This window comes from Eubalaena glacialis, chromosome 1 (assembly GCF_028564815.1).
Source record: "Eubalaena glacialis isolate mEubGla1 chromosome 1, mEubGla1.1.hap2.+ XY, whole genome shotgun sequence".
In the NCBI taxonomy this organism is placed as follows: Eukaryota; Metazoa; Chordata; class Mammalia; order Artiodactyla; family Balaenidae; genus Eubalaena; species Eubalaena glacialis.
In genome coordinates, this window is record NC_083716.1 from 33,771,718 (window position 1) to 33,796,884 (window position 25,167).

Sequence of the window (25,167 nt, forward strand, 5' to 3'; positions counted from 1 at the left end):
GAAATTTTTTCATATATTTATTAGCCATTTGTGTTTCCTATTTTGGGAGTTTTTCCCCTTGTTTACGGCTTTAATAATGAATTTATATATGGTTTTTTAAAAAATTTTATTTATTTATTTATGGCTGTGTTGGGTCTCCGTTTCTGTGCCAGGGCTTTCTCTAGTTGCGGCGAGCAGGGGCCACTCTTCATCGCGGTGCGCGGGCCTGTCACTATCGCGGCCTCTCTTGTTGCGGAGCACAAGCTCCAGACGCGCAGGCTCAGTAGTTGTGGCTCACGGGCCTAGTTGCTCCGCGGCATGTGGGATCTTCCCAGACCAGGGCCCGAACCCGTGTTCCCTGCATTGTCAGGCAGACTCTCAACCACTGCGCCACCAGGGAAGCCCTAATATGGTTTTTGAAAGTCACTCTGGAAAAATACACTGGTTATGGGCTTGGTTATTAAGCCCATTTAGAGATATGGATTTAGAGATATTTATCCTGTAATTTTTCCAGAGCAACCTTTTCTACCTGCTCTGTGGCAAAGTGGGTGGGGGAAGATTTGAATCTGAAGAAATTCCATGTAGTAATTAACACTCAACTCACCAGATTTACCTCCCTCGCCAGAAGCAAGATGGAATGTCTCAAAGAGAGGATTTCTAAACATAAAATGCAATGAGATAATTTAACAAAATATTTTAAGTGGAATAGAGCAGAACTGAAAACATCCCAGTGGAGCCAGAAAACGTCTACACATTTATGAAGAAACACAAAGCAAGCAGATGACATTGTTAAAAATGTAAGGATTAGGGCAATAAGCCCACATATCTTGAAAATACAAACACAAATGTCCCTAAATTTAGGTTTGTCTTATAATTTCAACTTTGGCCATTGTTTCTTTATTTCAGAAGTGAGGCGACAATAAGAAGTAGTAAGTTGAATAGATAATCAACACTGAAAGTCAAGTAAGCATTTTGGCCTCCTTCTCCTTAATGTAGTATATCAATTATATATTTTCATGCTAAAAAATTTTAAGTGCTCACAAATTTTCAAGAAACAAGACTACATTCTGTACTGAAATTCTTCAAGCTTGAGCTCTAGCCAGAGGTGAACTTTATTTTGGAAAATCTGAGAAAATAAGCTCCATCAATTCTGAGTGGAAAGGATCCTGAAATACTCCTTGCTTCTCCCAGACATATTATTTAACCTCGCACATTCCTTACAGCAGCTGCTCCAAATGTTCTCCACTTTCCCCAAATCCTCCTGAGCTGTGTAGAGAGGACAGAGGCTGAGTGACCTTCCTCATTCAAGTTCCTCCTCATCTCCACACACCCCATGTCTACTTCCACTCAATTATAATTTCTTCTAGGGCACTTGGCTTTCATGCCTTTATATTCCCCTTCTCCTAGCACACAGCAGAGTGCCTGTTCATAGGCATGGCTCAATAATTAAGATTTTTTAAACGAATGATTCAGGTAAAGTCAACTGTTTAAAAAATTGAGATATAATTGACATAACATTATATTAGTTTTAGGTATACAACATAATGATTCGATATTTATATATTGTGAATGATCACCACAATAGGTCTAGTTAAAAATCCATTACCATATATAGCTACAATTTTTTTTCTTGTGATGAGAACTTTTAAGATCTACTCTCTTAGCAACTTCCAAAAATAAAATACAATGTTATTAACTATAGTTACCTTTCTGTACATTGTATCTCCATGACTCATTTATTTTATAACTGGAAGTTCGTACCTTTTGACTACATTCACCCATTTGACCCACCCTCCATCCTCTCCCTCTGGCAACTACCAATCTGCTCTCTGTATCTGTGAATTTAGGGTTTATTATTATTATTATTATTATCTAGATTCCATATATAAGTGAGATCATACAGTATTTGTCTTTTTCCATCTGACTTATTTCACTTAGAATAATGCCTTCAAGGTCCACCCTTGTTGTTGCAAATGGCAAGATTTCCTTTTTACAGTTGATGTGTGTGTGTGTGTGTGTGTATATATATATATATATATATATATATGAAATGCACCTAGGTTTCTTCCAGTCTTGGCTATTGTAAATAATGCTGCAATGAACAAGGGGATGCAGATAGCTTTTCAAGTTGGTGGTTTTTTTCCTTTGGATGAATACCAAGGAGTGAAATTGTTGGATCATATGGTAGTTCTATTTTTAATTTTTTGAGGAGACTCCATACTGTTTTCCATAGTGGTTTTACCAATTTACATTCCCATGAACAGTGAACAAGGATTCCTTTTTGTCCACATCCTCACCAACACTTGTTATTCCTTGTCTTTGTGATAATAGCTGTTCTAACAGGAGTGAGGTGATACCTCATTGGAGTTTTGATTTGCACTTCCCTGATAATTGGTGATGTTGAGCATCTTTTCATGTACCTGTTGGTTATCTGTATGTCTTTGGGAAAATGTCTATTCAGATCCTCTGCCTATTTTTTAATCGGATTGTATGCTTTTTTTTTTTTTTTTTTTGCTATTGAGTTGTATGAGTTCTTTATGTATTTTGGATATCAACCCCTTATCAGATGTATAATTTGCAAATATTTTCTTCCATTCATAAGTTGCCTTTTCATTTTGTTGATGGCTTCCTTTGCCATGCGGAAGTTTTTAAGTTTGCTGTAGTCTAACTTGCTTATTTTTGCTTTTATTTGCTTTGCTTCTGTTGTCATATCCAGAAAATCATGATATCAAGATGCTTACTGCCTGTTTTTTTCTAGGATTTTTATGGTTTCAGGTCTTTTTTTTTTTTTTTTTTCTTTAAACATCTTTATTGAAGTATAATTGCTTTACAATGGTGTGTTACTTTCTGCTTTATAACAAAGTGAATCAGTTATACATATACATATGTTCCCATATCTCTTCCCTGTTGCATCTCCCTCCCTCCCACCCTCCCTATTCCACCCCTCTAGGTGGTCACAAAGCACCAAGCTGATCTCCCTGTGCTATGCGGCTGCTTCCCACTAGCTATCTGTTTTACATTTGATAGTGTATATATGTCCATGACACTCTCTCACCCTGTCACATCTCACCCCTCCCCCTCCCCATATGGTTTCAGGTCTTATGTTCAAGTCTTTAATCCATTTTGTAAATTTATTTATTTTATTTATTTATTTTTGGCTGCGTTGGGTCTTTGTTGCTGTGCATGGGCTTTCTCTAGTTGGGGAGAGTGGGGGCTACTCTTCGTTGCGGTGCTTGGGCTTCTCATTGCGGTGGCTTCTCTTGTTCTGGAGCACAGGCTGTAGGTGCACGGGCTTCAGTAGTTGTGCCACATGGGCTCAGTAGTTGTGGCTCGGGGCTCTAGAGTGCAGGCTCAGTAGTTGTGGTGCACAGGTTTAGTTGCTCCGTGGCATGTGGGATCTTCCCGGACCAGGGATTGAACCCATGTCTCCTGCCTTGGCAGGCGGATTCTTAACCACTGTGCCACCAGGGAAGTCCCTTTAATTCATTTTGAATTAATTTTTGTGTATGGTGTGTAAGTTAGTGATCCAGTTTTATCCTTTTGCATGCAGATATCCAGTTTTCCAATACCGTTTATTGAAGAGACTGTCCTTTCTCTATTGTATACTCTTGGCTTCTTTTTGGTAAATTTACTGACTATATATATGTGAGTTTATTTCTGGGGGGGTAGAGTCAACTTAAACAACATGACTCCAGATTTTATCTGATCAAACACTAATAGAGCCTGTTGCCTTGGAATAATGAACTAAGAAAGAGCACAGCAGAGTGCTTTACACAGGGCTAGGTTTGACTCTTGTTCTACCATTCATTGACTGGGTGATCTTGGATAAGTTGTTTAACCACTCAATCCCCCAGCCCCATGTTTTTCAGACACTTCATCTCTAAAAGTGAGGATAATAAAAATTTCCTGCCTCACAGAGCTTTTGGGAGGATTAAATCAGATAAGGGACTTGGTACAGAGTGTGCCCCTTAGCAAGTACTCAAAATGAATATAATACATATTATATGTATAATCAGTATCAAACCTCTGAATAATATGACAGCTTTGTAAACTGCTTGCATAATGTCTTTATGTCATGTGCAGGCCAACCTCTGCTTAAAAAAAAAGGGAAAGTGGGTGTTAAATGAGCTAGTGAGCTAGGGAATTGTTTCTTGGCCCCTTCTCCCAGATTTGAGAACTTGTGTCTGACTGTGGTGCCAGGAAAATCTATCCCTTCCCCCTTTCACGGATGGAGGACAGAACAAATGGCCTCTGCTTCACTTTCCCATGGAGCCCTAGGTACCACATCGCCCGCTGTTTCTAGTAGAACCTCGCTCATTGCTGACATAGGATGGATGCAGTTAATGTCTGCGAAGTCGAATTGCTTGAATTCTCATGCCCCATCTCATGAATGGACTCTAGACAAGTTGTTTTCTTCTAAATTTGTCTGCTCATATCTTAGAGCTCATTTTTATTTTGCAAATTCTAAAGCTTTGCCTCTGACATTCCTATCAACATAACTCAGTCACAAAGATTTCAAGGCAGAATAATTAATATACATTGATTATTCATTAATTCACTCAGAAAACATTTATTAGATGCCTACTGCGTTTTCTTAAAAAAAAGAGCACATGTTTAGGTGTAGAAGAGCTTGTTTGCTTCTCCCCCCGACAACCTTTAAATGCTAATGAGGTCACCTTTATCTTTTTCTAAAATAATGTCTGACTATAGCGACATCTACCGGTAAAACTGAGCTCTAAACCAAGGGGATCCTGCGTGTATAGCCTCAAAGGTATTTTGACAATTCTTTTTTCCCTAAAGTGTAGTCCAGGCAGACATCCAAATCAACATTCTTTGATAATGAGTACTACGCCACTTCACTAAATGATTCTCTGTAAATGATTTCAGAATCTTAAAAGCTTTCCTGTTTGAAATACTTCTGCTATCTTTGCTGAAAAATCATAGACCAAGCTGCCGGGCAGCCTTTTGAAAGGACCATACACAATAAAGTGCACAGAACCTTAGAAAAATATTACATTAAAGTAATTCATATTGATTTGGAAAGCTGAGAACCATGACTAACATAGCACTGCCATTAACTGATGGTTCCCGGAACATTCCAGTGCAAATTATTACTTAAAAGCTAATTTGTGGGCCCTTGGAATTTTGTCTTAAATATAATGCCATGTCCAGTGGTTAAATTCTTTTTTTAAAAAATTTTATTTATTTATTTATTTATTTTTAGCTGCGTTGGGCCTTCGTTGCTGCGCGCGGGCTTTCTCTAGTTTTGGCGAGCAGGGGCTACTCTTCGTTGCTGTGCACAGGCTTCTCATTGCGGTGGCTTCTCTTGTTGTGGAGCACGGGCTCTAGGCACACGGGCTTCAGTAGTTGTGGCACGCGGGCTCAGTAGTTGTGGCTCGCGGGCTCTAGAGCACAGGCTCAGTAGTTGTGGTGCACGGGCTTAGTTGCTCCGCAGCATGTGGGATCTTCCCGGACCGGGGCTTGAACCCGTGTCCCCTGTATTGGCAGGCAGATTCTTAACCACTGCACCACCAGGGAAGTCCCCAGTGGTTAAATTCTTAAGGTATCCATCAATAGCTCATTTTATACAACATAACTGAAATAATGTGCATTTGCAAAAAATGGAAAAAAAGGGAGGATAAGAAATAATGCTTTGCAATATTAGTAAATAATTAGGATGTTTAAAAATTGAAAAATAAAGTTTTTAAATAATGGATTTTTTTATTACCTTGAATACTGGGGGGATAAATGACTAATTGTCTAATGAATGATTTGCTAGCTTGCAAAATGTTAACTACCACTCATAGTGCCCTTGAGTTTTATCAGTCAATGGATGCCTTTGGCTAGATGTCCTCATGGTTGCAAGAGGCTGCAGTGGCTCCAAGCATCACCTCCTTACAAAGCAGAAAAGGTTCTTATCAGAAACCTCATTGTGAGAATAAGAAAATCTTTCCCAGAGATATTGCCTATAAACTTTCCTTCTCATCTCATTAACCAGAATTGGTTTCTTTGCCTCTTTCTATGCCAATCACTGGCAAGTGGATTAGATCATCACAGTAATTGAAATTCACTCCCACCTTAGCCCCTCTCCTGAGGTTGGGTTGTGGGTCACTTTCCCTGAGCAAACAAAATTGGGGATATTCAAGTAAGGAAAAGGGATGCAGATGGATTTGGTATCTACTAAACTGAGGAGTAAATGGGGTGGGGAGGAGGAATATGAGACAGGTGTGGGTGATTCTTTCTAGAAGTCTAAGTTTGATGGGAAGAACTAGGATAACAGCAAAAAGGAAAGGTTGGAATTAGAAAAGGATTTGTTTGCTTTTGTTTGGCTTGAAGATGGGAGAGACATGAACATATTTATATGTAGAAGGAGGGCCAATAGAAGTGGAAAGTTTGAGGAATTAGAAAAACAAGTTCTTAAAGCATATGAGAAAGGATGGAATCTCTAGCCAGGTACCAGACTTTGGGATTTTGAATATCAAATTCCAAAAATCGATTGAGTCCATCAGAGAATGGCCAACTTTTAATTTCCTCAATTAGAAGCACTGAAAAAATCAACAATCCTTTCATTAAAATTACTTTCTGTGTAGCAGTTTCTGACTTGTAAACATTTTTCTTGTTCACTTTAGAACTGTCCATATTTTTTTTTTTTTTGGCTATTGGGAAAATTGGTAAAATTTGAATAAAGTCAGTATATTAGATATTAGCATTATATTGATGTTAATTTCCTGATTTTGCAAATTTTACTGTGGTTATTGAGAGAATATGCTTTTGAAGGAAATAGACAATGCAGAATTTTAGGGATGTGATGGTTAATTTTATGTGTCAACTTGGCTAGGCGATGATGCCCAGTTGCTGGGTCAAACAACCATCTAGATATTGGTGTGGAGATATTCTTAAGATATGATTAACATTTAAATCAGCAGACTTTGAGTAAACCAGATTATACTCCATAATGCGGGAGGGCCTCATCCAATCAGTTGAAGCCCTTAAAGAGTAAAGACTTAGGTTTCCCAAAGAAGAAATTCTTCTTAAGACTGCAATGTAGACAGTCGCCTGATTTCTAGCCTGTTGCCCCGCGGAATTCAGACTCGAGAATGCGACATCAACTCTCACCTGAATTTCAAGCCTGCTGGGCTGCCCTACAGATTTCATGTTTGCCAGCCCCCATAACTGCATAAGCCAATTCCTTAATCTAAACTGCCGCCCCCCACCCCGTGCCCATACATATCTCTCTCAAGATATGTATATATCTCCTATCGGTTTGTTTCTCTGGAGAACCCTGAATAATGCAAGGGGTAAATGGCATCACGTCTGTAGACTCTCAGATGTTCACTTTTGGGGAATCTGGGTGAAAAGGTAGTGGGAATTATTTGTACAGTTCTTGCTGTGTTTCTGTAGTTCTGAAATTACGTCAAAATAAAAAGATAAAAGAAAAACAAAATGTATTTGAAAGCCAGTTTGGAACATGGCTTTTCTCTTATACAGAGTTTATGAACTTGTCTAAGTTCCCAAGGTAAACTGACAAAGGACTATTTAATGTAATACTGGGCCCTCTGAAGGTGATTAAATAGGAAGAAGGCAATAGTGTTTTAATGGTGATTCAACCAGAAGGGAAAGCATTATACGTGAATAATAGATTTTAATTAATCTTTATTTTGGTGGAGAAACTATTGCAAAATTTTTTAATATTCAATTGCCAGTGTGAAATATTAGAGGGATAAACAGTTGGGGGGTTGAGGAAAGAATGGAAGTTAAAGAAGAAACCGGTGCTCAGGTGTATCTAGAGAGGAAGGGAGGAGAGTTTAAGGAAGGTTTCACTTAATTTGGTTTACTTGGAAGAAATTTGAGCATATTTATGCACTGAGGGGATGGAGCTAGGGTAGAAGAAGTAGTTGAAATTATACCAGAGAGAAGCAAAATCTGGTACACATGAAAAAGGGTGGAATCTTAAGCAGTGCTTTTTTGATTTTATATACCACTAAAATGTTTTTAAATGATAAAACTGGAGGACCGATATAAAATTGTCAACTTCTACATTTGCCAGGTAAGGACATAAAGATAGACAAAGCCATCCAAACAATGGGAATCCACTATTACCATCGTTTCGTAAATAAAAGACATTTAAACTCTAAATATAGAAAAGGCATAATATAGGGATTTAATAAATTTAGCATGACCTTCTTCTTTCATTGAGCACTGTTTATATGGATTCTTGCTTTTGGCATTAGTTCTAGCTGAGCACATGTAAGCAGCTGTGTCTATCTTGGTAGCTGGTACAGAGCCTGCCAGACGTGGTGTTCTAACAGCACACCTTGGATGGTTGCACATCTTTGTCTCCATTGTGACCTTGGCTCTTCCTTTGACTTGCTTTCCACAGTGGATCCTGATAACCCCTGACCTGGCCCCAGGCTCTGGTTCCTCCTCTTCCCAAGAGCAACTTTACAAGTAGGACCTGTGGCATCCACTTCCACTTGCTTTATTGAAATTGCATGTTTATCTGCCAAGGTTGTGATTATTTTTATATCACCAACTTTTGCCCTTTGTTAATGTTCAGACTCACTTATCTCTTTCTGGTTAGCATAGCTTTCCTTTTCTCTTCACTTTGTTCATTCCCTCACCATTGCTTCTTAAAGAATATTGTTTTGCTGGGGAAGTTTATTAGCACCTTGTTCCTGCTTCTCTAATCTGCATAGTAGGTACCTCTTTGCTTTCACAGGGAATGGCTGGTTTGTTTGCACACCTTACTGGTGATATTAGTGCCGTTCCTTTGAGCTTTGATCAGGCCCTGCGCAGTTTCATGACCTTTGGGGTGAAGTCCAGAGCAATTCATCTTCTTGTATCTGTAAATGGGAAGCATGAGATCAGTCAGAAAGTGCTTTGGGTCAGATCTCTGTTCTTTGCTAGTTATGTGACCTCACAAGTCTCTTAAACGCTCTAAGACTGTAAAATAGGGAAAAGAACGTCAATCTTCTAAGGTTATTCCAAGGGTCAAATGAGAGAAATGTGTAAGGAGCTTTGAAATATGCTGGCACGTGGCAGCTACAGTAACAATGGTAGCTGTTACTGTAACCCTCCTTTCCTCCCAGCACGTTCTAGAATTGTGCCGTCAAACAACCACTAGTTACATGTAGCCACTGAGCACCTGAAATGTGGCTGGTCTCAGCTGAGATGTGCTGTAACTGTAAAAGATACACCACTTAAAGGGGAGACTACAGTGAGCTTACAGTTTACATCAGACTGTGATGTAACTAAGAAATAAAACGCCATTGACACATCTCTGAGATTTGGGGGGTATGATAGCAGCTAGCATAATTACCATGAGTAATACAGGAGTATTACTTACAAGAAAGGGGACGAGGGATGCTGGGAATACAATATATTTCTCTGGGAAGAGTCACAATAACCAAGTACATGGAGACGTGTGGAACATGTGCCAGTTTTATTAATATACAGTGAGAAATAGAACAGTTTAGGGAACTAGGTGCTCAATCTTTTGCTTAGTCCATTCTCTTTTGTACTTAAGGTATGTGAGAAGCCAAATTATAATCACATGGATACTTGATATACTATGGATATGCAAGGAATAAGGGGTGTTGATTTTATAATTGTAGTGTTAGTAGCTTGGGGACTTGACTGCTTGATCTTTGGATAATTTTCTTAAAATCAAGTTGAAGAGTCCCATGGGCTATATGGCAGGGTGTCGAGGGTACACAAACCCAGGATAAACTTGACACATTTTCCTAGGGTACCAGAGATTTGGGGGATAAGAAGTTAAATAACCGAATTAGTCATTTAAAATAATATCTTTACACTAAAACACACCGATATATTATTAATTAGGATGCAAAAAATTACATAAATTTTTTAAAAAGCATGAAGCGTCAAAGAACTTTTGAGTTTGACATGGGCAGCTTCAGGCTTGGGGTGAGCAATAGAGCAGCGGAGTCAGGAGCAGAGGCTTGGGGATTGACACAGGAGGATTTTAAGACCCAGGCTCTGCCACTTATTAGCTACATGACCTTGGACAAGTCATTTAACTTCTCCAAGCCTCTGTGTCCTCAACAATGAAGTGAAGACAATAAACAGCCTTCCCCACAGCATTGCAAGATTCAGTAAGCCAGAGCACAAAAAGCAGTTAGGACAGTAGCTGACACTAGAAGGACAAAATAAAGGCTAGTGGTTATTGTTGCTATGCTTATAGCTATGCCTCGGACTCTCCTCAGCTATTAGGGGTACTTTAGGGAGAAAAGCTGGGAACTCCCCATCTTGGTGCATCCCATCTCTACAATGGGAACACGTCTGCCACAGCCACCGTCCTTTCCTGCTTCTGAGGCTGGCCAGTCCTCCTGATTGGTGTGTTACACCCTTAGAAATGTTCTTAGTGCATCTAGGGAAGTTATGGCTGAATGCAGCTGGCCCAAGGTTCAAGTCTGTGTATTTAGGCAGCACTGCACAGCTCTGTTCTTCCCTTCTTTGAGACCTCAGGAGGCTATCTCATTTCTAGGTGCTTGGGCAGTATCTTGCTGTAGCCCAGGTGTACTGATTACACAGTGTGTATATATGTCATGTGTGCATGTCATTTTGACCATTTTGAGGGTTTGACAATATTTGATGTTTCCTTGTTTTGACTGTGATTGTACATGGCTACTGCTCAATAACTATTGATTAATAGATTGAAAGAAATAAAACTAAAATATATTCAGTGTTGTCACCACCTTCTATACTCTCACATCCAGCTCTTGCTACATGAGAGGGGAGGAGATAGGAGAAGGGCATACATACCTCCAAATCCCCAAATCAAGAAACAATCCTTTCGGACTTCCTTGGCGGTCCAGTAGTTAAGACTCCGAGCTTCCACTCCAGGGACACGGGTTTGATCCCTGGTCGGAGAAGATCCTGCATGCCATATGGCGCAGCCAGTAATAATAATAATAATAATAAGTAAAAAGAAAAAAGAAAGAAAGAAAAAACAATCCTTTCACCACAGTGACAAACACCACAGTGTTTCCCTGTCCTGTATTCTACCCCAGCGAGGCAGGAGATGTGAGGTATTGGAAAGGTCAAGGTCTTTGGGATAAGACAGACTTAGGACAGTGGCTCAGTTCCATCACTTACTAGTGAGGGCACTGGAATTTACCAGGTAGATGACCCCCTTCAACCTCTTTGAACTTTAATTTCCCAATCAACCCATCTCCCAGAGTTGGCAAGGATTGAATGAGACAAAGATCAAGAAGCTCTTGTCCTGGATGGGACATGTTTAATAAATATTACTTTCCATGTAAAAATAATTTTGGGGACTTCCCTGGTGGTCCAGTGGTTAAGAATCTGCCTTCCAATGCAGGGGACGCAGGTTCAATCCCTGGTTGGGGAACCAAGATCCCACATGCTGCGGGGCAACTAAGCCCTCGTGCCACAACTACTGAGCCCGCGCGCTCTGGAGCCCGTGTGCCACAACTAGGGAGATAAGCCTGCGTGCCACAACAAAAGATCCCGCGTGCCGCAACTAAGACCCAACACAGCCAAAATAAATAAATAAATATTTAAAAAAATTTTTTTAATTAAAAAAAATAATTTTGGTGCTGTGGAAAGGCAGATATTTGGCTCACGGCTGGGCAATGTTTTGGGGGATCTTAGGGAAAATTCAGATTTTCCTTTTGTATTTTCTTCAGTCATGGAGTAAGTGGGAATTTAAGTCTGATTTGTAAGCTAGATAAGGGAAAGAGGAGAAAGTAAAAGGAAGTCAGTGATGGTGAGCCAGGTGATAAATCAGATTAAAACAATAAACATTTCTCTATGTATGTCTGTATGTATGTATATATATCTCTATTTCTCTCTTTAATCCCCTCCTTTCTTTTCTGTCAAGTCATCTTATTGTTTTTGTTCTACCAGTTTTATTTTCTATTTTATTTTTGGACTAGGTTATATATCCACATAGCTCAAAATTCAAAAGGTATAAAAGGGGATACAGTGAAAATTCTCCTTTCCACCCTGTTCTTCAGCCGCCAAATTCTTCTCCCTAAAGGCAACCAATGTCACCAGATTCTTGTGTATCTTCCTGGAATATAGTTTACCCTCTTTCTACACAATTGATCACATACTCTGCTACTATCTGAATCTTGCTTTTTTCACTTAATCTTGAAGATTATCCCACATCCATGCATGCAAAGCTCCCTTGCTCTCTCTTAATTTACTTTTTTTTTTTTAAACATCTTTATTGGAGTATAATTGCTTTACAATGGTGTGGCTTAATTTACTTTTAATGCCATTGTATTTTGTGTTATGTACCATTACTTGTTTAACCAGTACCCTACTGAGGAACATTCAGGCTAGTTCTGTTTTTTGCTATTAAGTAATGTTGTAATAAATAATCTTGTATATGTCATTTTGCAGTAAGCAAGTATATCTATAAGACAAATTCCTGAAATGGAATTTCTGGGTGAAAAAATATGTGCATCTGTAAATTAATCGATGTTGTCAAATTGCCCTTCATAGAAGTTGTATCAGTGCATGTGCTACCCTACAGAGTAGCAAAGTCTTCTGAGTTTTCTAAAGTACACATACAAAGGAACCAAAGCACATACATAGGAAGTAATGGAGACAATTTGATATGACCCAAAGACCATGGGCTAATTGGATTCTTATTGTTCCTTTGCTCTCTCTCGGGTACATAATCTGGACCTCTTATATAGATTTAGAGTTATTTAACTTCACAATTCTAAAATTAAACTCCACATTAAAGAGGTTTCTAATTTACAAACTGATATTTAGCTGCATTTCAGACTGTCAGAACCTCATGAAATAGAAGGGATGGGTTTAATCTTTGTTTTTTAAGGTTTCAAATTTGATACCTCTATGAAACCTATGGCTCAGAAAGCTTTTGGTCTTGCACCCCTTTACTCTCTTAAACATTTCTGAGGACTGGACTCCAAAGAGCTTCTGGTTCGTGTGGGATATATATATTTTACAATATTTAAAAGCAAAACTAAAAAGTTTCCATTTGTTTATTTAAAATGATTCCATTATAACATAAATAACTTTTCTTATGAAAAGTAACTATTTTTTTAAATTAGTGATAAAAATAGCATTGTTTCATAGTGTTGCAAATCTGGCTTAGGAGGTGATAGCTGGCATAGCACCTTGTGGAACCCAGTGGAACCTTTTCTTGTGGACTGAACTTCTATGGTATAACATTTTCTGCCCTACAGTGACACCAGATATGTCTGCTCCTTACCCTCCTGCTATAAATCCTCACCCACCATTTCCAGGAAATGATGGGCAGTGTCAAGATTCATGGGTTCTTTGTGAACTGGTTTTCCAAATCTGGTGTTCAAATAGGCTAAAACTTGAATGGGTCTTTGTGGATCACAGAGGGTCCCTCTTGCAGAACTCTAAGTGAATATGGTAGCTGTATTAGATTTGATGTAAGGGACCAAAGGGGTCATATAGTAGTGTGTTTGGGGTAATGCCCAGGCTTCACGTGCCCAGCCTACACTGTAATTACCAAATCATCATGCCCAGTACTGACCATGGCTCCATACACCTAGATCAGAGGCCAGCATGTTATCAAAGAGATCTGGCTCTCTTCCTACTGGATTACCCTCAGTAGACTAATTATGCTTATTGGGTGAAAAGATAAGAGGCTAGAAGAGCCATGCTGAGTTTGAAGAATAGTGCATGTGAAACACACAGAGAATCAGGCTCACCCCCCGTAGTCAGAGCCAAGTGCGATACTCACAGAGCTAAAGCCAGAACTGGAAAGACGGTGACATCTGTGGGTAAGATAAAAAGACTGGTGACCATTGGCAGCCCTACATGGGCAGATCAGCCAGGAAATTAGAGCTGTCCAACAGTAGAATTCTGTGCCAGCAGGAGGGAGCCAAATGAGGTTTGTAATCCAGAAAACTGTTCATACCATTCCTGGTGAGACTGCTCAGGGGGAAGGACCCTGGGCTAGGCATCATTTTGAAGAGGAAGTGAATGCTCAACTCTACCATAGTAACCACAGTTCAATACTTAAGTGTTTTTGTCCTCCTTTGTGGTCTACAAGTCCTTCTATGACACTTATTTGTAACATGGGTTGGGGCAAGTAATATTTTTCTATTTAATAATTGAAGCAAATGAGGAAAACAGGCTCAAGGACACTAAGTGGAAGGGCCTAGCTGGAAAGTGATTACACCACACCCAGATCTTCAGACAGCTAATCCAGTGCTTTATCCATTCTTCCAAGGTGGACTAGTATGGGTGGGAGAAGCTGGAGACAGTGGAAGAAACAGAAGCTCAGCTGAGCCGTTGGAGGCTAAGAGGCTTTAGAGGGCAAAGAAGAGAGGGCAAAGAAAGCAGGCGAAGCACAAAGGAAGGGATCGCTTGGCAAATGTGGGAGTTGGTGGGGAGACTGACCCGAGTATCGAATTTGTATTGGGACACAAGAAATCAAGTTGGAAAAGTAGGAATAGGGTCAGATGAATAATTTGGATGTGATGTGGTGCATAAGAAGGCATTGCTATGGCTACATGAGAACCAGAGTAACAATGAAAGCAGGGCCTTAGGAAGATTAGTCTGGCAATGGAACAAGGATCTGAGTGGAAGAAAGAGTCTAGAAGCAGATAAGCAGGATACTGTGGTGGTGATTCAGGTGTGAGGTGATAAGTCTCGGACTAAGACAGCAGCAGTGGAAAGGTGGGGAAAGAAGAATTCACAAGACAATAAGAAGACAGACACTCCATGACTTAGTAACAGATTAGCTATAGGAACAAAAGTTGCTCCAAGCTCTGAGGATCTAGAAAAATAAAGGCCTCACTGGAATATAAGATTAGGACCTTTATTTTTGAGACATTAGATTTGATGTAACAGTATCAGAGAGACAGATAAACAATTCAAAACTTATTACACCACAACTGAATGGCCAGAGGTCAATCTCTTTAAGAAGTACATTTTGAAACACATGGATGAAAAAAGAAATAAGGTATATTAGCTAGCACATATGCTATAATCATAAAAACCAAAATATAGTTTTCTTTCATATTAATTTTATTAGTGATTATAAAATAAAACCAGTTTATGAAAATAGTTCCCTTTTCAAGATATAGGAACTACAGTCTTTGCAAAATATATGCACCCATAATTGTTACAATACATATCCTTGTATATACCTTGGACATTATAAAAGTATTTAAGAGTCACACCCTGTAAAAGTTGGGAGAAGAAACGTTTTCTCCAACTTTGGTCATATATTGTGACATTCAAGCACTTAAACCACACTGTTGAAATAAAACATGTCTCTAGTGTACAGGCCCAAAGGGATTTAACTTTCAAGGTCCCATAGGTTCTTTTATTGTGCAAGGTGAAGAACCAGGAGAGGGTTCCCTGAGAGTTCATTTACCTTATATAGCTCAAGCAGTGGTTTACTTTCCATGCTTAATCATGGAACTAAAGGAGGGATAAATAAGGCCATGGAAACCCATCTTGGGCAGGTCCCCTCCCTAGCATCCCTAAACATGGAGCATGTCTCCTACAAGAGGATCTCTAACCCTTGAGCCCTAAGACGCTCTAATTCTATAATTATCTAACATACTTGCAAAATGATGCTTTTGTAAATCTAAACTCTAATATTGCAGATTAGGCTAAAGTTATAAAGATAGTGTGACTTTCCTAAATAGACTTCATTTAGGATTGTCTGGTGGGAAGCACTTGGGAAGATCAGCAAGCCAAAAATTTCCTCTTGGAACTACTGGAAAAGATCCTTTTCTCACCAAGGCATAAACCTCAGAAGCCCAAGTTCTTTCTTACTTTGGAAGAATTGTGATGAAACAGTGGGAAAGAGCCTATAATCTTTCAAATCTGTAGGCTTAAGATAAGAGCTCTGACACAGTAAGAGCTGGAGACCATTATAGCCTCACCAGTAAAGGGTTCACTGTGACAAAGAGCCATCTGCGTGTACTCTCTACTTCCTGATTAACCTCCCAAGATTTCCTAAATATTACATTCTCTCTTTTAACTGCAGAATACTGGCCTGATGAAGTTCCAGACATAAAATGTGTTGTTTGAATTCATGATGTTAGTATCATGGTGCAGAACTGACACTTAATATCATACTGATATACTAGAATTTAACAGTGATTTTTTTTCCTGTTGAAGAAACTACAAAAATCAATCGACCATGGATTCACAGGTCTTTACATTTACTATATAACATGAAGCATTATTATATATAATTCCATAAGAGAAAAAGACTACAAAAATAAGTTTACTAGGATTACTGTATTTTAAAAGGTAATTTTAAAAAAATATACTCCAAAGTCCCCTAAGTATTTGGTTTAGAAGGTAAGAGAGGTATCTTAATAGGGTGAACCATAAGGAACTATGGTTTTTGTAAGTTAAAAAGGTAAAATCTCATCAATTTCTTATGGTTCAACCTAATAAAGCCCTGAGAAAATTTTATTTGGCATCACACCATAAATTCAAAGAGAATTTATAGAAAATCACATTTCTAGTGTAGGGAAAACACTTGAGGATGGAAATGTGCACACTGGCCATGCCAAGATTTCTTTCTTTTGATTTTTAAACACCTTAACTTAGAAAGTTAAGAAAAATTTAGTGCAGTTTCAAAAAAACAGAGGACAATTAGACTTACAAAATGTAGCTACAGATGCTAATGCCACTAAAACAGAAAACTATTAGCCAAATTTGGTGATTTAAAGATTTTTTAAGTTTATGTATAAAAATTTCAGCATTAAAGTGAAAAGGCACAAATATGGGTTAAAAGAATGACAATAATTTATAAAAGCCTTGAAAATAAGGCTAATTCATTTGTTTTATTAATACCATTAAGTAGGCACCTACTCCAGGTTTCAGCTTTGGCCTCCTGAATGGGATTACATTTCAAATGAATTCTCAACACAACACTAATTATACAGCAGCATTATTATCAATAAGTTTCTTAGCCTCTACACTGCTAAAAGAGAATCTAAAATTTCCTCCCACCTATATCCCATCAGTACCAAAAATACACTTTTAAAAATTACATATATTTATACTTAAGAGTCATAAAAAATTGTGCAGTTTTTCTTCAACTAATGATGTGTTCTCTTACCAAATGCCACCCCAACAACCAAAGCCAAAACCAAAACCAAAAAATAACTGACACACACAAAAAATAATAATTGCTACACCCAACTGACTGGCTAGCCTCAACTAATTAAAGACGTACCATATTCAAAAATGGTACCTTAACTATGAAATGTATTGAATATAGTCAATGAAGTAAATGCAGATTTTCCAGGTGTGTATGCGGGTGGTATGTCTCAACTGGGTGATGGTGTACTTTAAAGAAATACACATTTCAGCAATGATGCTTTATTTGGAGCTCTGGTACCATTTACGAACGGCCGCTCCAATGCTACTGGCTACTACGCATAAGGAGCCACCCACTGTCCACCACGACGGCACATCATGAAAGAAAATAATCTGAAAGATAAAAGCAAAGACTACATCCATAGTCTTCATTAATGCTACTAGCCCTGCTTTTTCTATCTGAATGGCTTTTGCGAGAAACACCTGACCTCCCAAACCAAACAGCCCAATTAGTATGAGAAATAGCCTGTCCAACCCACAGTGCGGCAGACTCCATTCTCCTAATATAGAAAGGGCAATGACGCACTCGGTAAGGCCAGCTACTACATAATACCAAATGCTCAACACGTAGTCCACAGATGTCCCTATTTTCCTTAGGATAACTAAAGTCACGGCAGCAAACACAGCGTGTACAAGTGCTGCGAAAGCACCCTTCAGGTGAACTGAATAGTCTTTATCCGTCTCCACAACTTCGGAACCAAACAAAAATGGCGGCCTCACGATAAGGATCACTCCGGTGATTGTGAATGCAGTGAAGACAGCGTCCCAAGGGCTATACTTTTCCTTGAGAAATATGCAAGCAATTATAGACGTAAACACTGGACAGCTAAATGAGATAACCGTGGCATCAGCGAGGGATGTTGACTGGTAGGCGTAGTATAAAAGGATCATGGCACTAGAACCAAGGACTCCTCTGAGAAGGAGGAAGATTCGTTGACCTTTGGGGCCTATAAACCCAGTTCTGTAAATTCAAAGGAAGGAATGCATATTAAATGAACTCGGTATTTGTTTTCAAATTACATTTTTAAATTAAGCATTATCTTAAAAGTCCTATCAGAAAACAAGGAAATAGTAAATTAATTATAATGTCTACAACTATTATACACCTTTTAGAAAGTGTTTCCTAAGTATAGCTTATGACATTAAAGTGTTCACAGTAGAAGCAAAAATAGCACAAGAGAAATACATAAATAGTATAAGTCAGCAAATATAGATATTATTTTCCCTAGGTATAGATATATGCCTGCAAAAAAGACAAAAAGGAAAATATACTGAAATGTTCATCATGGTTATACCTTAACAGGTGGACTCATAGGTAATTTTCCTTTCTATTTATTTTCCCCAAATTTTCTATAATGAAAAGTGTTATTTTTATAATAAATACAATTTCATTATTTAGCTGCCCTGTATAAGAAAACTTGGGAATGCGAGTGTGCGTTCTCAATCTTAGTGAGTTTTTCTGTTACAGCTGAAAGCAATGCTAAAATTTATTTCAGCCATTGAATATGAGACAACTGTTCATTGTTCTCCTTAGGAAAAGAGTTAAAATACACTGGAAAAGAAACTGTAGCATTCGGATAAATATAATAACTGCTGCTCAAATGCTTTACAATTAAATATTTACGAAGCAGAGTACTGTGTAAGTTCCTGGCTAGGTCTGTGCCAGAGCTGGTCTGTGCCAGAGCTGGCCTTTTTAGAGCAGCGTCTAGGCTTGATATAGGGACCCCTTGGTCTCTGCAGTTAGAAATGAAAGTGTGGTCACCTTTGGTCCATACTTTGAAAAGCTAAGAGTTTTTCATGATAGTGAAACATAAAATGGGTCAAAACAGATTAGTGCCAACAATTTAAGAAAATTCTTCTAAGTGCCTTCCTGCCAATACTTTTACTCCAAAATGGAGAGAATGATTGTGTTAGCATCAGTGGTCTGTTGCCACCTTTAGACATTTCTGAAGTCTTACCTACCATCATTTCCTAAAATATTGTGACTTGTCCACACCTACACGGGAATTTCTGACAATATTTTTGATCTTAGCGGATTTTCACCTTTTTCACCAAAGACTTGGGATAACGAGTGAAACTATTCTAAGTAAATCTGCACTGAGGTATAGATACAAAGAGACTTTGGTAGCAAGTGACTGAAGCTTTTAATCTGGAGTTTAAGCATCTTTACCCAAAGAGAGAAAGAGCCAAACAGCCACCAGGAACCCAACAGGCGCTCCTCCCAGGCGTCTAAGTACACGGGGGTGTGTAGAGGTTACAACAGTGTGGGGGAGGTATAATTTTCACCTGGGGAGGGTGTGTGCATGGGGTCCATGTGGAAGGGGAAGGGGAAGGGGACGGGGGGCTGGGCGGGGAGAGAAGAGTAAGGATGGGGACTACAGTTTTCGTACAGGGTAGAGGACAAAGGATATCATTCCCTCCAGTTTACAGATGAGGACACTGAACAAGAAAAGAGCTAAAAAGGCCTTTCTCAAGATCCCCTTTCCCCTTTCCCATGGCACCCTAGTGGGAAGACCTAAATATTATTACTGTAACATTCTGTCTGCGCTGGTAGGAGAGCAGCCTGTTCTACTTAAAGAAACCTCTGACACTAGGAGACACTACTGTTTCCTCCCGTTTACTTTTTTCTTCCAAATACTAGTTATGCCAAAGGAAAGAGGGAGGGTGGTACAAGATGGGGGGAATTGTACAAGGAAAGCTTTGTTCTCAAAATAGGGGGTGGTAAATAACTGAATCTCTTTCCCCTCCTTTGTTTGGGCATGTGGTTGGTGCTTATGAGAGCATCTTCTGTGGGTGGATCCTTGTGACTTTTCATTAATCTGAGCCAAAGGGTGTAGGGACTGGTAAATCTATGAGAGGGATAAAGCAGAGTCTGTAGAGTAGATAATTTAAGCAGGTCAAAAGATTTACAAACATTTATTAATACCTTCTACTTTGCAGGTAAGAAATACTTACTTTCTGCATATTAAGCAAGGGATAATGATTAGCATTTGGAACACACATCGGAATGCACTAATTTCTACAGCGTGGATGTCTTCCACTTTTTTAACAAATAAAGAGCCCACTGAGAAGAGGAACGCAGACAATAATGTGTAAAACAAGCCAAGTCCAGGACAGGGTGCTTTCTTCTCAGCTTCTGAAAAAGATTAAATTCTGGTTAGTCCTTGCTTCCAAGGGTATGTTTTATCACTTTTACTTAGAAACTGAGAAAAATGGAACAATATTAATAGCTAACAGGCTACAAAAATTACCTCCTAAGCATATCCGTTCTCTGGATCTGAACCATTTTCCCCACGAAGAATAACGAACCATAGACAAAGGGCAACAATTTAAACCTACATTTTTAAAATGCAGTTCACCCTAGAAAATGGATCTCTTTGGCTCACTGAAGACTCATCCCTCACTTCTAAAGTTAAAAAGAAGTAAAAAGCTTGCCAAGATGGTGAAAGAAATCTTTAAGAAATGCTTATCAAGATGGCTAGAGAAAAATGTTTCCAAGTGATATTTTATATCATCTCATTGGTGAACTCGGCTTTATGTAGAAAGTGTTCTTTTCTGGAAAACAGGTCCTAACTGTGTGATATGGCTACTTGTTGATTAGCTGACTTCCCCCACAAGCCTGTAAGCTCCTCCAGGGCTAAGATCTCAGCTGCCCTATTCAGGCCTGGCCCATGGAAGACCCTGAATAAATATTTGCTGAAGGAAATAATATAAGAAAATTTCATGGAAAGATGTAGGGTCTAACACCACAGGCAAAAGCATAATCTGAGAAGGCTCTCTGTTTAGTTATTTTGAACAGTTAAGGAGATCTTAAAGTTTTCACGGTTTACGACTTATCTTCCATTTAGAACATAAACTCTTTGAGGCCAGGGGCTAGGTTATCTATCCCTCTGACCTCAAAGTGCTTAAAATTTAAAAAAACAAAAACCAAAAAACAGGACTGCCATCTAATTCTTGGCTTGATCTGAACCAGGAAACTTCTGCTTTCTCCAGGGCATCAAGTATTCAATCCATTAATGACAGTCTGTAGGAGCAGCCACTGCCTCTGTCTTAAACAGCTGCCTAAGACAGGAGTAGAACCTGCTTTCAATCTCACCCCCATCATTCAGAGGAGAGCAAAATGCAACGGGGTAAGCAGAGAACTCCTTAAAAGATAGGCCACAGACTGAGGAATTTTTTTTTTTTTCTTTTTTGAAACTAACACAAAAACAAGGACAGAATAGGAAGGAAACACAGTACTGGCCCTTGTTAGTTAAGAGCATAGCAGAGGTGAAGGATGTGTAGGCACATGCAATTTGTAGTAAAACAAGGATTATCATTCCAACCTAGGAATTTACAATGGGTTACTCAGCCATAAAACAGTATTGCACAAAGTCTGTTTGTTTTAATGCCCTTTTCTGATAAACACAAACACCAGGTAATACATTTCAACATCCTTATGTTAATTAGATGCCTTTGCCCACAAGTGACAAACAATTTGCAAAGTGGGACCAAACTCTGGTGATGCACAATCTTCCTGGGGGTACACTACAGCCTTTGTAGTAAAAGATGCCATTCTGGTCAGTGGTCTCCACCTTTTCCTGTTCTAGGTGTACTGCTGAAGAGAATGACTTGGCGCTAGCAGTTGTCATGTAATAGGTTATCCATTATAAGTGCCTGAATCCTCCACGTTCTGTTCTATATCTATGTGCTCAGATACTGTAGGAACCAAACTGCACATACCCACTCAGCCCATGAGAAGGAAGCTTTAGAAGACTTCTAAGTTAAGCAGCACAAAATACATGTATTGGCTCTGGTCAGCCTTAGAGGTCAGTTTCTGAAATTTCAGAATTCAGGTCCAAATAAAATAGCCTTTCTTTCTATAAATTTATTTATTTTATTTATTTTTTATTTTTGGCTGCGTTGGGTCTTTGTTGATGTGCGCGGGCTTTCTCTAGTTGCGGTGAGCAGGAGCTACTCTTCATTGCGGTGTGCGGGCTTCTCATCGCGGTGGCTTCTCTTGTTACGGAGCACGGGGTCTAGGCGCACAGGCTTCAGTAGTTGTGGCTCGCGGGCTCTAGATAGAGCGCAGGCTCAGTAGTTGTGGTGCATGGGCTAAGTTGCTCCGCGGCAGGTGGGATCTTCCCGGACCAGGGCTCGAACCCGTGTCCCCTGCATGGGCAGGCGTAGTCTTAACCACTGTGCCACCAGGGAAGTCCCAAAATAGTTTTTCTTAAAAGAAACCCAATCCTTACATAGAACCTACACCCTCAGACAGAACAGAGTAGGAAGATCGAGGACAGAAAACATCTCCCTGGTCTATATTTCAAGGATCTTCTCCAACCTAAACTTTTAAAATTTTCTCCAGGAATATTTGAACTTAACATGATATTTTAACTCTTTTAAAACTTTAAGTTACAATGTCTAGTTGAACTTGATTATTTGTTATAAGACTGAGGACTGGTTCTCCTCAGGCAAACCTCAGTCTCTTACAGAACAGTAATTTCAATTCTCTCTGTCAAAGGAGATGGACAAGAGAGTAGCATAATCCAGAGAGGCATTTGCCTATGTAATATGCTTCCATGATCATATTCCACTGAAAACATATCTAATAATTTGGCAACTCTAAATAATTCAAGTTAAGTAAGTGGCCACAGTGCGATTTCCTGAGTCAGAAGAAAACTGAAAAGTTGCTCACTTTCTCTATCCTCTGCTTTAAACTGGTGATTCACTACCCAGGTTGGGAATTAGAATCAACTGAGGAACTTTTAAAACTTCAATGCCAGCCCTACCCTAGACCCACTGAAATAGGACCTTGGTCACTGTAAAAAGCTCTACTGGTTTCAGGGCCACTGCTACCCTAAGGAACTCACTCCTTCCAAGGGGATGTGAGGCACAGACTTAAGACAACTTCTTCTCCTCGCTTCAGTCTAAGACCCACACTGTCCCTCAAGAAAATAAACAGATGTCTTAGGATAGCTGTGTGCTGTCTGTGAAGGTTATCCAAGAATGTAAGAAAAATAGGTAACAGTTTCAACCTGAACTTGAAAATGAACTTTCTTGAGATAACCAATTGGGTTAAGAGGCTAAAATGATACTGCCACAAAGTTCAATGACCACAGTACAGGGGTTTAAAGTGTTTCTAAGGCAATCCCGTTTTGGAATATTATCTGGTCACCTTATAGTAATAAGTATTACTAAGTCTTATTATTAGCAACTTTCTTTGAAATTAAAAGACCCCTCAAGATTCTTAGGTGCAACTGCTTACGTAGGTTTTGCCACCTTCTGCCTGAAGTATTCCTCTTTGGTTCACAAACAGGGGAATCATTTAAAAGTTTGCAAGGACTAACTCAGCAGTCCATCGTAACAACATTCAGCTATAGGATGCTAAGGTGAGAAACTGACTTCTTCAAAGCTGCACATCTGGTCAGCTCAGCTGAAGGTAACCCTTACATAAATGATCAGAAGCCTGATCATTTCTCTTAGCATTAAGGACAAAAATACAGCAAGAACCATCTCCCTGGGGTTTGTCTCTCTACAAAATGTGTGAATTTTCTGACTCTCAAGGAAGTCCAGACAGAAAGCGGGGTCGGCTAAAAGACATAGAAATCCCAGGTCACACTTAAGGGAGGTGATCCAGAGGATGAGGTGGTGCAAACTGTGTAATTTTGTCTTGAATGGAGATCTGCCTATTTCTCTTTTCTTTGAGGAAGCTGCTCCAGGTGGGTGGTGTTCAAGGAGGAATGTGCTTGGGGCTAGGAGAAAGGGCCCTGGGCTGGGTCACTAGCAAACTGGGATCCTATCCCTGGTGCTGCCCGGACCTGTTAAGTGTCTCATCCACACATGCTAGATCTTCGGAAAAACAAAACAAAACAAAAAAACCCTCCCAAAGCCCTCACCTTCCCAGGCCTCAATTTCATCATTTGTGAAAGGAAGACAATGAACAAGATAAAGGGTTTCTCACACGGGGTCCCTGGCTTTGGAGGCGGGTCCGTGAACCTCTTACCCGTGTTTATAAGATTGTGCCTCTGTCTCATTTTGCATCAGTTCCTACAAATTCCTTGTAACTCAAAAAGGTTAAGAACCAGTAGTTGTCCCACTCAACTCTGCCTTCCCAAGATTCTAAAACTCTGAGACAAACGTTTTTCTAGACTCGATGCTTTTCAACTTCTTCTTCAAGCAACACCGTTTACATTGAGATCAGTTTTCTTGCTTAGCTTCCTCCCAACCTCGTCCAGCTGCGGGATGGCCTTTCTCGCTGACTCCCAATCTCGGGCAGAGCGCACCGAACGGCAATCTGACTCCATGATCCTGCCCGCAACACTTTTTTTTTTTTTTTTCCGCAACACTTTAATCACTTTAATTAGAGGAACAGTTTCAGAATCCCAAATGGGTTCCAAAACAATCAAACTTTCTCCGCTCTTCCCGCCGACGGGGGCGCGGGGGACTTCTGCTTTACAGCCCGCCCCCCCGCCCCCAGGTGACAGCGCGAGGGTGTTCACGAGCTTCGAGCAGGGTGGGAAGGGGGGGCGCGGTCCACACGGGGCCCCCGGCCGGCGGCTGCGGGGACCCCCATCGCTGGCGCCCGCCCGGTCCCCCACGGGCGAGACCCGCACCAGGGTCCATGCGCCGCACTCACCCTGCTCCGCGCGCGAGCCGCACGGCAATGAAGGACACTGCCAGCACCCGCCGGGGCCGGGCGTCTCCGCTACCTCCGTGGCCGCCGACTCTTGCCTGGAGCCCGGGGGCGGGATGTCCACCAGCGGCAGCCCGGACTCCAGCCGCTTGGCGGCCCCAGTGTCGTCCACGGGCCGCATCGCCCAGCCGGCGATCTCCCCGCGGCCACCGCGGCGTCTGGCGCCGTCACCCACGGCTCCACTGCTCCGCTCTTCCGGCCCGCGGAGGTGGCGGTGCGGCGCATGCGCGCGCGGCCCTTTCGCCTCCCCACCCCCTCCACGGAGAACCGCGCTCGTCCTCTGTTACTCTCTCACCTTCAGGTCCCCGAGGGGAAGGCTGGCCGCCTCCCAGGTCAGGCCCCCAAGGCGTCCACCCCTCTGCTGCGGTCCGGCTAGACTG

At 40.4% G+C, this 25,167-nt stretch overlaps 2 protein-coding genes across 2 annotated transcripts in view; one reads left to right on the top strand and one right to left on the bottom strand.

Moving 5' to 3' along the window:
- The window catches only part of MYOF (myoferlin), a 586,741-nt gene that overhangs the window by 58,832 nt on the left and 502,742 nt on the right, over positions 1–25,167 (top strand). The gene's annotated exons all lie outside the window — the stretch shown is intronic.
- On the bottom strand, positions 17,071–24,979 carry SLC35G1 (solute carrier family 35 member G1). Its single transcript, XM_061171007.1, has 3 exons — positions 24,731–24,979; positions 20,068–20,248; positions 17,071–18,073 (listed from the first exon to the last, which is right to left on the bottom strand). Exons 1-3 carry the CDS (start codon positions 24,906–24,908, stop codon positions 17,335–17,337), a joined length of 1,098 nt encoding a protein of 365 aa, XP_061026990.1. The 5' UTR covers positions 24,909–24,979; the 3' UTR covers positions 17,071–17,334.

What these genes read in the sequence shown, in the direction of transcription:
- SLC35G1 (XM_061171007.1), bottom strand. Translation starts at nt 24,908, where the DNA reads ATGCGGCCCGTGGACGACACTGGGGCCGCCAAGCGGCTGGAGTCCGGG. An exon ending in CGGCTCGCGCGCGGAGCAGG is followed by an intron (nt 20,249 to 24,730) that starts GTGAGTGCGGCG and finishes AATCTTTTTCAG; the next exon opens with AAGCTGAGAAGAAAGCACCC. An exon ending in CCTTGCTTAATATGCAGAAA is followed by an intron (nt 18,074 to 20,067) that starts GTAAGTATTTCT and finishes TTGAATTTACAG; the next exon opens with AACTGGGTTTATAGGCCCCA.